This window comes from Cydia splendana, chromosome 25 (genome assembly GCF_910591565.1).
Source record: "Cydia splendana chromosome 25, ilCydSple1.2, whole genome shotgun sequence".
Taxonomy (NCBI): domain Eukaryota; kingdom Metazoa; phylum Arthropoda; class Insecta; order Lepidoptera; family Tortricidae; genus Cydia; species Cydia splendana.
The window spans coordinates 3,878,375-3,893,626 of record NC_085984.1 but is presented as its reverse complement, the minus strand read 5'-3'; the positions used below and the strand labels follow the sequence as shown (position 1 = coordinate 3,893,626).

Below are 15,252 nucleotides of genomic sequence, written 5' to 3'. Positions count from 1 at the left end.
CCCACCGTGAACCGAGTTATTTGTAAATCTTGCGGACAACTCATATAATTGAGTATTAAAAACCACGACCATGGGTTGCAGTCGTTACTACTGTGTTGACATTTGTCATACACCAGCGGCAAAACCAGGCAATTAGAAATGATAACAAGAAGTCGAACTAAAGCGGTAACAACTAGCGCACGCCCACCACCCCCGCCCGCCTCGTCCACTTCCTCGTCCACATCGTCGTCAGGCGACGAGTTCGCAACGGCGCCTGACACAGACGGGTCCAGTGACGAGAGCGGGCCGCCGCCGCCGCCGCCACGACCACCTGCGCGACGAGGGCGGCCACCGCTGCCGGCACGCTTGGGGCCTGCGGGACATCCTGCCCCGCCCACGGCTCCCGCTACCGGTGGTATAGTGCGACGCATGAGATGGACTCGAGACATGAACGAGAATGTCATGCGCGCCTATTATGGGGCTACAGAGGGGGGAACACAGCTGTCCGCCTATCGTTCGAGAATACTGCCTTTGTTTCAGACTCTTGAACCCACCATCACCGTGTCGGAGCAGCGATTATCGGATCAGGTGCGCGTCATTCAGCGGCTAAAGCGCTTGGATGACGCGACACTTGATCGACTTCGCCAGGAGGCTCTCTCTGCTCGCGCGGACTCCACCTCGGTGCGAGATCTACCCGCCACGTCGCCGGATCCGGTGCCCGTACCCGACCTGGCACCGGAGGCGCCACGGGTTGATTTCTGTACCGACGAGGGGGACTTCGCGAGTCAGAATGTGAGTACGACTGCTAATGAGCAACTGAGGAGGACTTTGGAAGAGGCGATTACACAGTATCGCGCCACAACCAACTCTAGGCCACGATTACCACGTCTGCCTATGAATAGACGCAATCTAGCGCTAATGGGAGCCCTAAACGCTTTACTAGAGCCATATTTACGGACTAGTAAAGATTTAGATGATACGCACTCGATCATGTACTGCGGAGCCATCGCGGCGTGCCGTGTTGCTCGCGTCAAGTTTCCGGACGCTGAACGTGCACCTAGGACCGTCGGTGGTGTCCCTGCATGGCAAGTGCGGATCGAGCGACGTATCAGCTCGTTTAGGACTCTCATCGCAAAGCTGATCTGCTTCAGGGGGGGCAACAATCGCCCCCGAGTAATGCGCTTTGTGAACCAGGCGTTCGCGGGGACGGATATCGGGCCCCGCGACTACATGGCCAATGTCACAGAGCGCATCGACTTTCTAAAGCAGAAAGTCTATGCATGGGCAAACCGTATTCGCCGTTACAGAGAGCGTGTGGATCGATTCCAGCAGAATCGCCTTTTTCAAAGTGACCAAAGGAAGGTGTACCGAAAGTGGGAGGAAACCAACCTTCGTACGCCCGACACGCAGCCGCCGGATGCTACTGCCATGACTGACTTCTGGCGTAGCATCTGGTCGATGCCTGTTGGACATACCGAGGGGGGTTGGATGAGTGTTGTCGAGCGTGAGTGCGAGTTCATCGAACCTATGGGGGCAGTCACCATCAGCCCGGATGACATCAGTTGTGCCATCCGCACGGCCCAGAATTGGAAAAGTCCTGGACCGGATGGATTGCACAACTTCTGGCTAAAGTGGTTCCGATGCTCGCACTCGCGCTTGGCAGCACAATTCCAACAAGCCCTCGAGCTTGGTTCTCTCCCACCTTCCTTAACAACTGGTGTCACCTACCTGCTCTATAAGTCCGGTAGTACCACGGAAGCGAAAAACTACAGACCCATCACATGCTTGCCTACACTCTACAAGCTCCTCACATCCATTTTGAGAGCAAAAATCAACGCGCACATTGTCGCAAACAATATTCTGGCTTCCGCTCAAAATGGATGTAGGGTTGGGTCCCGTGGTACTAAAGAGCTCCTCCTCATAGACATGACCATCTGCCAACAAATCCGGCGGAACAAGGGGGCCCTCTCAGCCGCTTGGATTGACTACAAGAAGGCCTATGATTCGGTGCCTCATTCATGGTTGGGGAGGGTCTTAGAGTTGTATAAAGTTGATGCAGCTTTGAGAGCCTTCCTAAGCGCGTGTATGAGGCAGTGGACCACAGTCCTTCGTCAACCAGGAGGCGGGGATGACCCCCCTGACCCGCAGGATTTTATAAGGATTGAGCGAGGAATATTTCAGGGTGACAGTCTGAGTCCCCTATGGTTCTGCCTAGCTCTCAATCCCCTCAGTACCCTGCTGAAGGATTTGGGACTAGGTTGCCGGCTTCGGAGAGAGGGTGAAATCATTTCTCACCTTCTGTACATGGATGACCTCAAATTATTTGCACCAAATAGCCAAGACTTGTCGGAGCTACTGAAAACCACCGAAGGTTTCAGTAGTGCCATCAACATGGAGTTTGGTGTCGATAAATGTGCGGTTATGCATGTACAGCGGGGGAGGGTTGTAAATTCAACAAATTTACAACTCTCTGAGACAATGTCTTTCAGATCTATCTCTGAATCAGAAACCTATAAATACCTTGGCATGTCACAGTCGTTGGGTATTGAGGAAGAGGGTATTAGACGGTCGGTGAAGGAGCGCTTTTTCAGTCGGCTCACAAAAGTCCTTAACAGTCTTTTGTCAGGAGGCAACAAAGTGCGCGCCTTCAACGCCTGGGTAATGCCCCTACTCACATACTCCTTTGGCATACTAAGGTGGACTCAGACCGAGCTGGACGCCCTGGATCGGAGGGTCCGGTCACTGCTCACCACACATCGCATGCTACACCCACGCTCGTCAGTTATGAGATTGTACATCCCACGGAAGTGTGGAGGCCGAGGCTTCCTAAACGCCAAGGATCTCCACAACCGCGAGGTGTACAATCTCAGGAATTATTTCCTTAACAACGAGTGTGGGATGCATCGTGATGTGGTGGCAGTAGACAGGAACCTCACGCCGCTCTCCTTGGCAAACGAGAACTGGCGCAAACCTGTGGTACTAAGTACTGCGGATCGCAAGGCGGCATGGGAGAGTAAGGTGCTACACGGGCGGTTCTACAAGGCCCTCACGGGACCCGATGTGGACCTGCTCGCGTCGGTGAACTGGTTACGATTCGGGGACCTCTTCGGAGAAACCGAGGGTTTTGCCTGTGCAATTGCGGACGAAGTGATGATGACGAACAACTATCGGAAATATATCCTGAAGGACGGTACGGTCGACATTTGTCGGGCATGCCGCCGTCCCGGAGAGTCACTCAGGCATATCATTTCCGGTTGTTCTCATCTTGCTAACGGCGAGTACTTGCACAGACATAATCTCGTAGCCAGGATTATTCACCAGCAACTTGCTCTTCTATACGGCCTTGTGGACCGCGAAGTACCGTACTACAAGTACTTACCTGCGCCTGTTCTCGAGAATGGTCGTGCCACGCTCTATTGGGATCGATCTATCATCACTGACAGGACTATTGTAGCCAATAAGCCTGACATCGTGATAATAGATCGATCGCAACGTCGGGCCGTGCTCGTTGACATCACCATCCCCCATGATGAGAATCTCGTGAAGGCCGAGAAGGACAAGTCCAGTAAGTACCTAGACTTGGCTCACGAGATAACCGCCATGTGGGATGTTGATTCGACGATCATTGTCCCGATAGTCGTTTCAGTGAACGGTCTAATAGCGAAGAGTCTCGACCAACATCTTGAGAGACTCTCGCTAGGTGGTTGGATCAAGGGTCAGATGCAGAAGGCGGTGATCTTGGACACGGCGCGGATAGTCCGCCGGTTCCTCTCTCTGCAGCCCTGACCACCGGTAGCTTGGGCCTTGCCCCGCTGCTGGCGGCACCCTAGGTTAGGTTTTTGTATAATGTGTTTATATGTATTTTTTATCGTTTTGTAAGTGTTTTTATATTTTACTTTTATACTCACATTGTAAAACCCTAACCTAAGACCCTAATTGAATAAAGAGAGTAATAATAATAATAATAATAAATAAATATTATAGGACATTTTTACACAAATTGACTAAGCCCCACGGTAAGCTCAAGAAGGCTTGTGTTGTGGGTACTCAGACAACGATGTATATATGTAATATATAAATACTTAAATACATAGAAAACAACCATGACTCAGGAACAAATATCTGTATCATCATACAAATAAATGCCCTTACCAGGATTCGAACCCGGGACCATCGGCTTCATAGGCAGGGTCACTACCCACTAGGCCAGACCGGTCGTCAAACTTTTGCACTTTAGTAATAGCCGCAATGTTTAGACAAGTGTCATGTAGTCATGTGAATATGAATTCTTGTAGGTGATCTCTCCGCCCTCTCGGACGCGCCGGAGCCCGGTTCTCCGGTCCGATTTATGTTTAGACTCATGTGTATTATGAATACTCACCAAGTTGTATGGAGCCCATGATCTGTGAGGATTGGATCTTCTTGTAGGTGATCTCTCCGCCCTCTCCGACGCGCCGGTGCCCGATTTTCCGGTCCGATTTGTGCACCTTGCTGATAGCACCCAGGGGGCCCACCGCCGGCTGTTGACAAGATTTTCTTTTAGTAAATTATCATTAGATAGTTTCCAAAAGTATAGAGTTAATAAGGACTAATGCCCCGTTTAGACGGTTCAAGAAATTGCATGTGATATTTGGTCGATCGCCTTGAATTAATTGTACTCTAACAGTTTTGAATTATTCACGGTTAGTTTCACTAGACTTATGTCTACCGGAATATGAACCGTGATTACCTTTTGTATTGTTTTCGGGCTCGTACCCGTGTGTGGGTACCCGTGAACAAGATGCATGTAACTGCGTCGAAATATCGGGAGCTCGAAAACAATACAAATGGTAATCACGGTTCATATCCCGGTCGATATAAGTCTTATTGTACTCTGCGTATTATTGCATGCTAGTTCTGAACTGTCTAAATGGGGCTTAAGTTGTGTTTGATCTACCTATGCACTCTACAATTTCACTTCATTGGAGCACGGTTTTTAAATTTCTGACATCAGCGATGTTCTAGAAAAGAATTTCTGAACAATTTTCCGAATTCCGTTGCCTATTTCCGACCGCCTAATTAATAAAATGACAGTGGGAGGTGACAGGGCTAGAGGAAGATCGCCAATGAGATGGACCGACCAAATCAAAGCCAGTGTGTCGGCCACAGTAAGCAAATGCTCACGGAAAGCAGCTCTACGGGAGGAATGGCGAAGTGTCGTTAAACGAGTCGCTCAAAAGTCTACATAATGGCCACGACTAGGGCATGCTCCCGGGAATTCCCGAGACTGATTTTTCTCGAGAATTCCCGGGAACGGGCACTTTCAGCCAGTATCGGAACTGGAGACAAAATTCCCGGGAAATATCGAAATTTCGGGAAATTTATAAATGTTATGTTATATCGATTTATGTCTAATTGCGAATTGGCTACAAGCCGAAATTATGTTGTACATATATATATTTTTTCTATGACAATACTTTGTTCAACAGAGCAATGGTATAATATGGGTACGTTTTCTTCGACTGGTTACATTTGTAACCAATTAAGATCCAGTTTAAGTGACAGAGTTTAGATACGATCAGTTATTTACCCTCATATTACCAGCAAATGAGAGCTTTAATATGGGAGCAAGAGGAACAGCCACACGAATGGAACGTCGGTGTCATCTGTCCAGTCCACAAAAAAGGCTCGAAAAAGAGATGCTCAAACTATCGAGGAATCGCTTTACTCACTACAGCGTACAAAGTTTTGTCCAACGTACTGCTCAAGAGGCTGGAACCATATTCTGAAAGAATCCTTGGGGATTACCAATGTGGTATCCGCAGAAACCGCAGCACGACGGACCAGATTTTCTTGCTCCAGATTATGCGGAAGAAGTGGGAGTACGCCCAAAGCGTTCACTCTTTGTTTGTGGACTTCACTAAGGCCTATGACAGCATAGATTGGGACGCTCTTTATCCCATTCTTGTAAACTTTAACATCCCTAGAAAACTATGTAGTAGCCATGATCACTACAGCAACAAAAGAGAGTAGGATGCGTGTGCGGTGAGCTGACCGAGGAATTCAAGGTGATGACCGGTCTACAGCAGGGAGATGCCTTATCACCCGTGCTCTTCAACTTAGCCCTTGAACATGTTGTCCGAAAAGTGTTAGCGTTGGACATAGGGCTGGAGATGAGCGGCAAGCACAAAGTGATAGGGTACGCGGACGACCTGGCTTTATTAGGGGAAAGCCGCGAAGAAGTAGTACAGGCAGCCAGTGTCTTGGAGCGAGAGGCCCCTAGGATAGGTCACAGGATTAACCAGTCAAAAACTGAATATATGAAGCGCTACAAAAATACACAAGTTCAGCGCAGAAGTCTCCATGTTGGGGGTACCGTCTACCGTGTAGTTGACAAGTTCCGGTGTCTTGGGTGCACCATTACCGATACAAACACAAGGGAGGAGGAGATCAATATTCGCATCTAAAACGCCCTGCGATGCAGCGCAGCCCTCCATAAAGTGTTGATATCCAGGCTTCTCAGCAGAAATACTAAGTCAAGGATATATAAGGATCCGACCAATCCTTATGTATGGGTGCGAGGCCTGGACACTAACACAAAAAGAGGTAAGCTCCTGGTAGCGGAAAGAAAGATCTTTCGTAAGATCTCTGGGACCTATCAAGAGAGACAGCGGCACGTGGAGGATACGGAAGAACGTCGAAATCGAGGAGTTGGTGGCCGGACCCAATATCATCGGCGAAACGAAATCCCACAGACTTCGCTGGTTCGGTCACCTATTAAGAATGGGAGAGGATCGGGCTGCCAAGAGGGCGTACCTGGGAAGACCGACTGGTGGCCGCCCGGTAGGTCGGCCCAGGTACCGCTGGGGAGACAGTGTGGAAGCGGATGTGCGTCAGCTTCAAGCCGATAATTGGCAGGAAACGGCGCAGGACCGGGAAAAGTGGCGTGCTTTCGTTTCGGAGTTCGGAGGCCAAGACCCTCTTTGGGTCGCTGAGCCGTATTAGTTAGTTGATTCTTAGAAAACATCAGAATTTGAATATTGACATTTATTATAGATATAGGTATATTTTAGTTAATATATCAACCGTTAAGTTTGATTTAGTTTAAAAACTAATAGAAATATTAATTAATCATTTGATTATAACCATTTCAATCAAAATAATAACTTTTTAAATTTTCCCGAAATTTCCCGATTTCCCGGGATTTCTCGGAACTGGTCCTGAGCCCATTGAAACCTTTCCCGAGACTGATATTGCATGCCCTAGCCACGACCACTCTGTCAAGAGTTTAACGAAGAAGAAGAATTAATAAAATATATCTACATGTTGCTCAGGGTCTTACGCATCTCTTTAGAACAACCGGGAACATCATGAAAATGTAAAGAGATGCTGTGTCAAAAATATCCAAATAAATTGGGCATATCTATAGTTCGTTTTTTTTAGCATTAGAAAGAACTTGTAAGAAGGTAAGCGATCTTGACATGTCTTTTAATTGAAATCCGCTTTTTAAAAATCAATAACTATTACTTATGAAAGCAGAAGAATATAAAAGATCGTATTAGATTCATAATTGTTACATATTTGCCGTAACTTATTTTTAAAATGTGTTTTTCAATTAAAAGCCACACAAGATTGTTTACCTTATTTCTAATGCTAAAAAAAACGAACTATAGGAAACGACTGCGTGTATTTTCAACATAGATAACAACACTTAGAGCATCAAAGGATTCGAGCAACACCGGGAGGAAGACGGCATTTGTACTATTTCCCCTCTGCCGAAGCATAGGCACAACCGTACCTATAGCGGTGCGTGTTGCGACTCATCCGTACACAAAAAGAGATCGAGGTGTGCAAGATTTGTATTTGACCTGTCATTTTCTATGTATTTGTGTCGTCATTACAGATTAGATTTTGTATGTAGTGAGTGAGAAGTGCAACTGTGTGCACGTTTCCCGCCGCAAAAAAATGGCAGAATGATTTGTACGGTAAGATATCGCTTGGGCTCCTCCCTTCCGACATGTCGGAAGCCGGCGTTGCTCGAAGGCTCACAAAGAGCATCAAAGGAATAATTTTTCAATAAGCCTGTCATCAAGACATGATCGCTTCGCCATGAAATTAGTTAAAATTGGCATCGAAAGAAAATTTAAATTTGACTTCAAGGAAAATTAAAAGGAAAGTCAAGTGTATTATTCATCATCCGGTCCTCTCTTAGAGCATTTAGTAACTGGAGACGCCTTGTCTGTCATTTTCTGAACAAAACAGTCTGCCGACTTTTGCGTCAAATGTATGGCTATTTGTACGTAACGTACAAATTAATAGCCATGTGCCATGTCAGATAAACGTCAGTCCATATAAAAGTATGCACAATTGTGCAAGACTAAGATTTTCGGCAGAGGCAGGGGGGTGTCACTACGCAGTTTAGGTACATTTGGCCGGCGGGCCTCCCGGGCAGGGCAGGCGTATGCAGTGGGCTGCCGCTCGACCGCACGATAGTCGTGTCACGTGGCGCTCGCGCAAAGAAGATTCACCGTTCGTGCGCGGTTATAAGTTTCAATTTTGTTGCAGGCGGCGAGTATATGTATAATTTTATACCTAAATCTGACTTTTGTGAAGGAGTGAATTTTCTGTACGGTAGTACTATTAGTTATTCTGTGGCAGAGGGGTAAGCTCTTAAAGGCGACTCCGGTTATTGAATGCTCTAAAGCCGACCACTGACTAACAGGCTGCCGGACGATATCGGCCTGTCAGTTACAACGTCCGGCGGACTGTTAGTCAGTTGTCGGCTTAAGGGTCCTCTGTATTTATTTTCATATCCTCAAATATCTAAATGACAATACCGGTAGTGTATAAAGAAGCGAAAACGTGACCTTTTGTTTATTATCATTGGCTTGTATGTATAAACATCTTTGTTTTAAACTAACTAGGTCACTTGCACAGTTAGTGTATAACAGTGAATCATCACGTCAGTGATAATGTAATGATGTCACTGGTCATCATCATGAATATAGGACTTAATTTTTAGGGTTCCGTACCGAAAAGGTTAAAAATGGGACCCTATTACTAAGACTCCGCTGTCCGTCTGTCTGTCACCAAGCTATATCTCGTGATAGCTAGGCAGTTGAAATTTTCACAGATGATGTATTTCTGTTGCCGCTATAACAACAAATACTAAAAACAGAATTAAATAAATATTTAAGTGGGGCTCCCATACAACAAACGTGATATTTTTGCCGTTTTTTGCGTAATGGTACGGAACCCTTCGTGCGCGAGTCCGACTCGCACTTGGCCGGTTTTTCGTTTCTTTATTATCTTTGTGACAGCAAAATCAACATATCAAAGGAAACATGGTTGAGAAAAGGTACAACAACGTTCCCGGTATTTTTTTCAATTTTTTTATATTTTTCTATTTTTTTTTTATTAATGATATAGGAAGCTGACGAGCAGACGGATCACCTGATGGTACACCAGAAGGGTTGCAAGTGCGTTGCCGGTATTTAAGATGGGAGTACGCTCTTTTCTTGAAGGTTTGAAGGTCGTATCGGTCCGGAAATACCGCGGGCGACAGTTCATTCCACAGTAATTTCGCACAACCAAAAAGGTTCTACAATACAAATTCTAGTTTTTTCCCCTAGCTCAGGGGTCGGGGCTATTCATAAATTACGTCATTTCAAATTAGGGGGGGGGGGGGTCTGGACGTCGGATGATGGTAGCATGACGTAGGAGGAAACGGGGTCATTCGAAGCATGATTTTTGGATGATGTTAGGGGGGGGGGGGGGGTCAAAAATCCGTCGGCTACCCCCGGCAAACTACCCCGTCGGCAAACTGCGGCTCTTTGGAGGTACAGTCACCTGTAATAACATGTTACTCTTCGAAATCCGCAAAAATATGTGACACACTCTTATGGCTCTACACATACGATCGTGTCAGATATTTTTGCGGCCTTCGTTGTGTAACATAATATTGCAGGTGACTGTACAATTGCGGCTCTTTAAGTCAGCCATAAAATTAACCACTGAGCGTTCTTACACCACTGAAAGTAATATTCGCGGCTCTGTGACCTTCCTTAAACTGGTGACTAGAAGCAGTTGGCTCTTCTTTTCAAAAGTTTGCCGACCCCTGTCCTAGCTAGCCTATTTGAGTGCCCACTACTGGGCAAAGGCCCCTCACCTTGATTCGATTAAGTGTTTTCAAATTCTCTTCTATGTATTTCTATAATAATGTCTATGATAATTGATCATACATCTCTTCTGCTGTGCATTCCGTAAGTTTGTCTATCTAATTTGAATTCTCCCCTCATCTACTCGCAGGTTAGCTGGAAGAGATCCCTTACAGGGATAAGTTCGCCTTTGTACCTTTATTTCTGTAAATATTATGTAAACCTGTGTTGTGTGCAATAAAGTGATTACTACTACTACTACTACTCTTTCATACAAAATATGTAATTCGTGAACGTACGTAATACCCAGTTCTGAGATCGAAACTACGTAAAGAGTGTTTCTGCATACGTTTAGACGACCAGTCTGGCCTAGTGGGTAGTGACCCTGCCTGTGAAGCAGATGGTCCTGGGTTCGAATCGCAGTAAGGGCATTTATTTGTGTGATGACACAGATATTTGTTCCTGAGTCATGGTTGTTTTCTATGTATTTAAGTATTTATATATTATAGTACACACAACACAAGCCTTCTTGAGCTTACTGTGGGACTTAGTCAATATGTGTAAGAATGTCCTATAATATTTATTTATTATTTATTTATTTATATGTATATAGGAGAGCGCGATGACACCGATAACTTTTGGATCTCATGTGAAATTCTGCTTTATATTAACAACACAGGCAAAACAGCTACTAAAGCTACTTACGGTGGTATGTGCTCCATATATGCACCGAGACACTACCTATGGTGCCTCTGCGCTAAACACGAAAAAACTGAAAAGATTTAGATTATTTTTTGAAGTGCGACTATTTGATTCCCGATTACTCCGATAAGACATGATTTGAAAACCTCTTGTACGATTATTTATTTATTTATCGTATGGCATATGTACATGTACGGTTAGGCTGCGTTTCCACCAGAGATATGCGAGGATGCGTAGCGACTGTAGCGAGGGATGTTTGTTAACCAATAAAATCACTACACGCTGGGCGAGGATAGGTAAATTAAGTGATTCGACTATCGCTATACGCATACTCGCACATCTCTGGTGGAAACACAGCTCTATAGATCAAGAACTTATAGGTGTAACTTTGTTTAACTAAGGCGGTTAGTAGGAAGACATTATGGTCAGCTACGGGACGGCCTCCAAGCCTAGTACACTATTGAGTAGTGAGTATTTATATATCTATGTATTATATATCATAGTCCACTACCCACAACACAAGCCTCATTGAGCTTACTGTGGGGCTAGGTCAATTTGTGTAAGATTGTCCCATTATATTTATTTGTTTATTTAAAATCACCGCGCAACTTTTTTACCAACTGCCAGTGATAACTGTTAGACCTATATAAGTTTAAACTTTTATCAGTTCCGTACAACTACACAGACTTAAGGCACTCTATTTTTAGGGTTCCGTACCCAAAGGGTAAAACGGGACCCTATTACTAAGACTCCGCTGTCCGTCCGTCTGTCACCACACACACAGTTGAAATTTTCACAGATGATGTATTTCTGTTGCCGCTATAACAACAAATACTAAAAACGGAATAAAATAAAGATTTAAGTGGGGCTCCCATACAAATAACGTGATTTTTGACCGAAGTTAAGCAACGTCGGGAGGGTTCAGTACTTGGATGGGTGACCGTTTTTTTTTGCCGTTTTTTGCATTATGGTACGGAACCCTTCGTGCGCGAGGCCGACACGCACTTGCCCGGTTTTTACTAAAATATCATTTGTACCGCTAGTCTTAACTTTCCGAAGTTCGACGTGTTACTGCCACAATACGATAGTTAAGTCTATTTTGGGGTAGCACCATGAATTGTTTAACAGGTAACCCACAAAACCAACACACTTATTCAAGTTATTCATGTGATCAATAAGCCAATCGACTTTGTAACATTGGTTTCATCAGGGCGCGTACACACTGTCGGTGAAGGTCACGGTCTGGTGTGGATGCGACCTTATCTTGCAGGCCAGTCGGGAGAAGTGCGAAATTAATGGCAAATGTGCCAGGACAACCATAAATGTTTTTAGGGTTCCGTACCCAAAGGGTAAAAACGGGACCCTATTACTAAGACTCCACTATCCCTCCGTATGTCTGTCACCAGGCTGTACCTCATGAACCGTGATAGACAGTTGAAATTTTCACAGATGATGTATTTCTGTTGCCGCTATAAGAACAAGTACTAAAACGTACGGAACCCTCGGTGGGCGAGTTCGACTCGCACTTGTCCGGTTTTTTAAAGATATAGGAGGCAAACGAGTAGACGAACCGCCGGATGGTAAACAATCACCGTTGCCCATAGACGCCTGAAACATCAGAGGCGTTACAAGTGCGTTTGCTGGTCTTTAAGGGGTCGTCCAGGAATCATGTGATCATATTTGGCCTATTTTGACCCCCCTCCCCCTTGGTGATATCTGGTGATTTTAACGCAACCCCCTCCCCCCACCACAAGATTAAGTGATAATTATGATCCGGGGTACCCTTCGGCGCTAAGCAAGTCTAATGTCGTTTCTACTGCATTTTGTTGAAGATGCTATCTCTCAAAAACAGGCATCGTAAAAATCTACTTAAAATCTACTTATCACATATATGTATACATACATACTTTCATGTGTATTCATTCGTTTTTGATAGCAATGGCGGATGGTTGTGGAAAAACGTCTCATAGCTCCCTCAAATTGTAACAGTTGTAAAATTCCCGCTTTGAAAAAAAAATTACACGTGATATCTTCTCTGACCTCCCCCCACATCGAGATCATTTGTGATATTTTTTTACCATCGCCCCCCACCCCCTACACGATCACATGATTTCTGGACGGCCCCTAAAGGTTCCGTCACACAGGCGCTTTTTCCTGGCGGGGCGTGACCGTTTTATACATGTAAAAGCGGCGCGCCCCGCTCACGCGCCGCCTGTAAAACGCGCCTGTGTGACGGAGCCTTAAGATAAGGGCGATGGTAGGTAATTGCTTACCATTTCCATTCGTATGTTTATACTACACATGTTTATGATCAGACATAGGAATCCGCGGGGCAAATTGTGAATTAAGACTTTATGTTTGTGCACTTATGGTACTAATTACAACAAAATTTAGGCTGTTTTAAAACGATTAGGCAATTAAAAACAATTTTTTAACTCCTTCTTCCTCGCGTTATCCCGGCATTTTGCCACGGCTCATGGGAGCCTGGGTCCGCTTGACAACTAATCCCATGATTTGACGTAGGCACTAGTTTTTACGAAAGCGACTGCCATCTGACCTTCCAACCCAGAGGGTAAACTAGGCCTTATGGCTTATTGGGATTAGTGCGGTTTCCTCACGATGTTTTCCAATGATATTTCGTACATAAGTTCCGAAAAACTCATTGGTACGAGCCAGGGTTTGAACCCGCGACCTCCAAATTGCAAGTCCCACGCTCTTACCGCTAGGCCACCAGCGCTTAAAAACTAATCTTAATCAAAATAGTTAAAAACTAATTTTTAACTATTTTGTTGTAATTAGTACCATAAGTGCACAAACATAAAGTCTTAATAAAATTCACAATTTGCCGCGCGGATTCCTATGTCTGTTTATGATAATGTCAGTAAACAGCGCCTAAATGTAGCCTCATAAAAACAACATTTTCCAACGCAATCCTTATCAGTGGTATCAGGCGGGCGGGACGGCGAAACAATCACGGTCATATTAGTTGTGTGACTCACTCATCTCAATTCGTGTAACTTTTTGATACATTCTTGTTCATTAATGACGTTCAAGGTCATGTTTTGTGTCTTGACAGAACGGAGGTCTTATAAAACACCGATGAGGAGGTATTTACTTTATTTGGTTTTACAATTACGAGCTTAATTCAATATAGTTTAGAAGCGCGAGGGTGTACCGGTAAGTAGACCTCCGTTCTCTCAAGACACTTAATAAATCGTGTCTACTTTAAAAAAAAACGTATCTTTTTCTGTCAATCAAAAGAAAAATGTGGTAACTATGTATGGAATGCATAGAGTTACTGCGTTTTAACCTTGACTAAGATACGAGATTTTTTTCAAAGTAGTGACGACTTGCTCAGTTTAACTTCTTGTCTGTGTGATACTGATAAGTGATAAGATCCTGACCGAATATTTGTATTTTTTTTGCTATTTTCGCGAACGATTTTTCTGCTATATGCAGCACAATCGCGGTTTGTACCCACGATTTTTTTATCACTACACACATCATCATCATATCCTTTTTTCGCCCACTGCTGAGCACAGGCCTCTCTTGAAGTGACCCGCAAACTTCCGAATGTCGTCCACTTAACGAGCCACTAGTTTACAAAGTGTTTACAAGTATTTGGTATTACAGTGGAACCTCGATAGCACGAATCTGAAGGGAAACGCCAAAAAGTTCGTGTTAACGAGTTTTCGTCTTACAGAGGGTATGGACTTAGACACGTTCTTATAGGTTTTTATTCGTCTTAAAGAGGTTTCGAGTTACAGAGAAAAAATCGTATTGGGGAGGTAATTATAAAGACCGTATCGTTAATTATAGGGACAACTTTACTTAGCCGTTTTTTTGGTATTATATTTTTATTTCAAAATTACGCATGTGTTTAATTAGTGCTTTAATAAGGAACACATTTCGTCCTCGGACGTAAAGCATATGGTTTGGACAAAATGTAACCAATCCTCTCGAGTAACAATTACGACTGCTGACAAATACTACAAGAAAATTTGCGGTTTGCGAACAAGACAATAAATAAAAATAAAAATCGTACTATGTAAACAGCAATTACACATGATTCGTATAGCAAAACATCTGGACATAGTCTAAGCATTTCATTTCGTTAAAAAAAAAGTTTAGGATCTGTGCATGGTGGCCTTATAGAGAATATGGCATGTTGCTTACGACAACTCTGACTTTGACATCTAATATAAGTATGGAGCGTTTCTATCGACCCGCTCTAGATATGGATCAACGCCATGAATGTCCGTTAGGCTTTGGTTTTTAGCTTATTCTTCTAGCTCTCTCCGTCATTTCGCTTGCATCAGAAATTGAAGGGATTCCAAAACGTGGGGTGAAAAATCGTTTTTATGTAAAAATAAAAATTCATCACATTTATTCCGCAGCTGCTCAATTGAACAATCATGAAGAGGACACTTAGATA

The 15,252-nt window shown here is 44.5% G+C and overlaps 1 protein-coding gene across 1 annotated transcript in view; it reads right to left on the bottom strand.

Annotated features, from left to right (window-relative positions):
• LOC134802645 (uncharacterized) overlaps positions 1 to 15,252 on the bottom strand; it is an 89,175-nt gene that overhangs the window by 62,837 nt on the left and 11,086 nt on the right. The window contains exon 3 of the mRNA XM_063775280.1: positions 4,361 to 4,499. Coding sequence (XP_063631350.1) covers positions 4,361 to 4,499 — 139 coding nt within the window. The remainder of the gene's footprint in view (positions 1 to 4,360; positions 4,500 to 15,252) is intronic.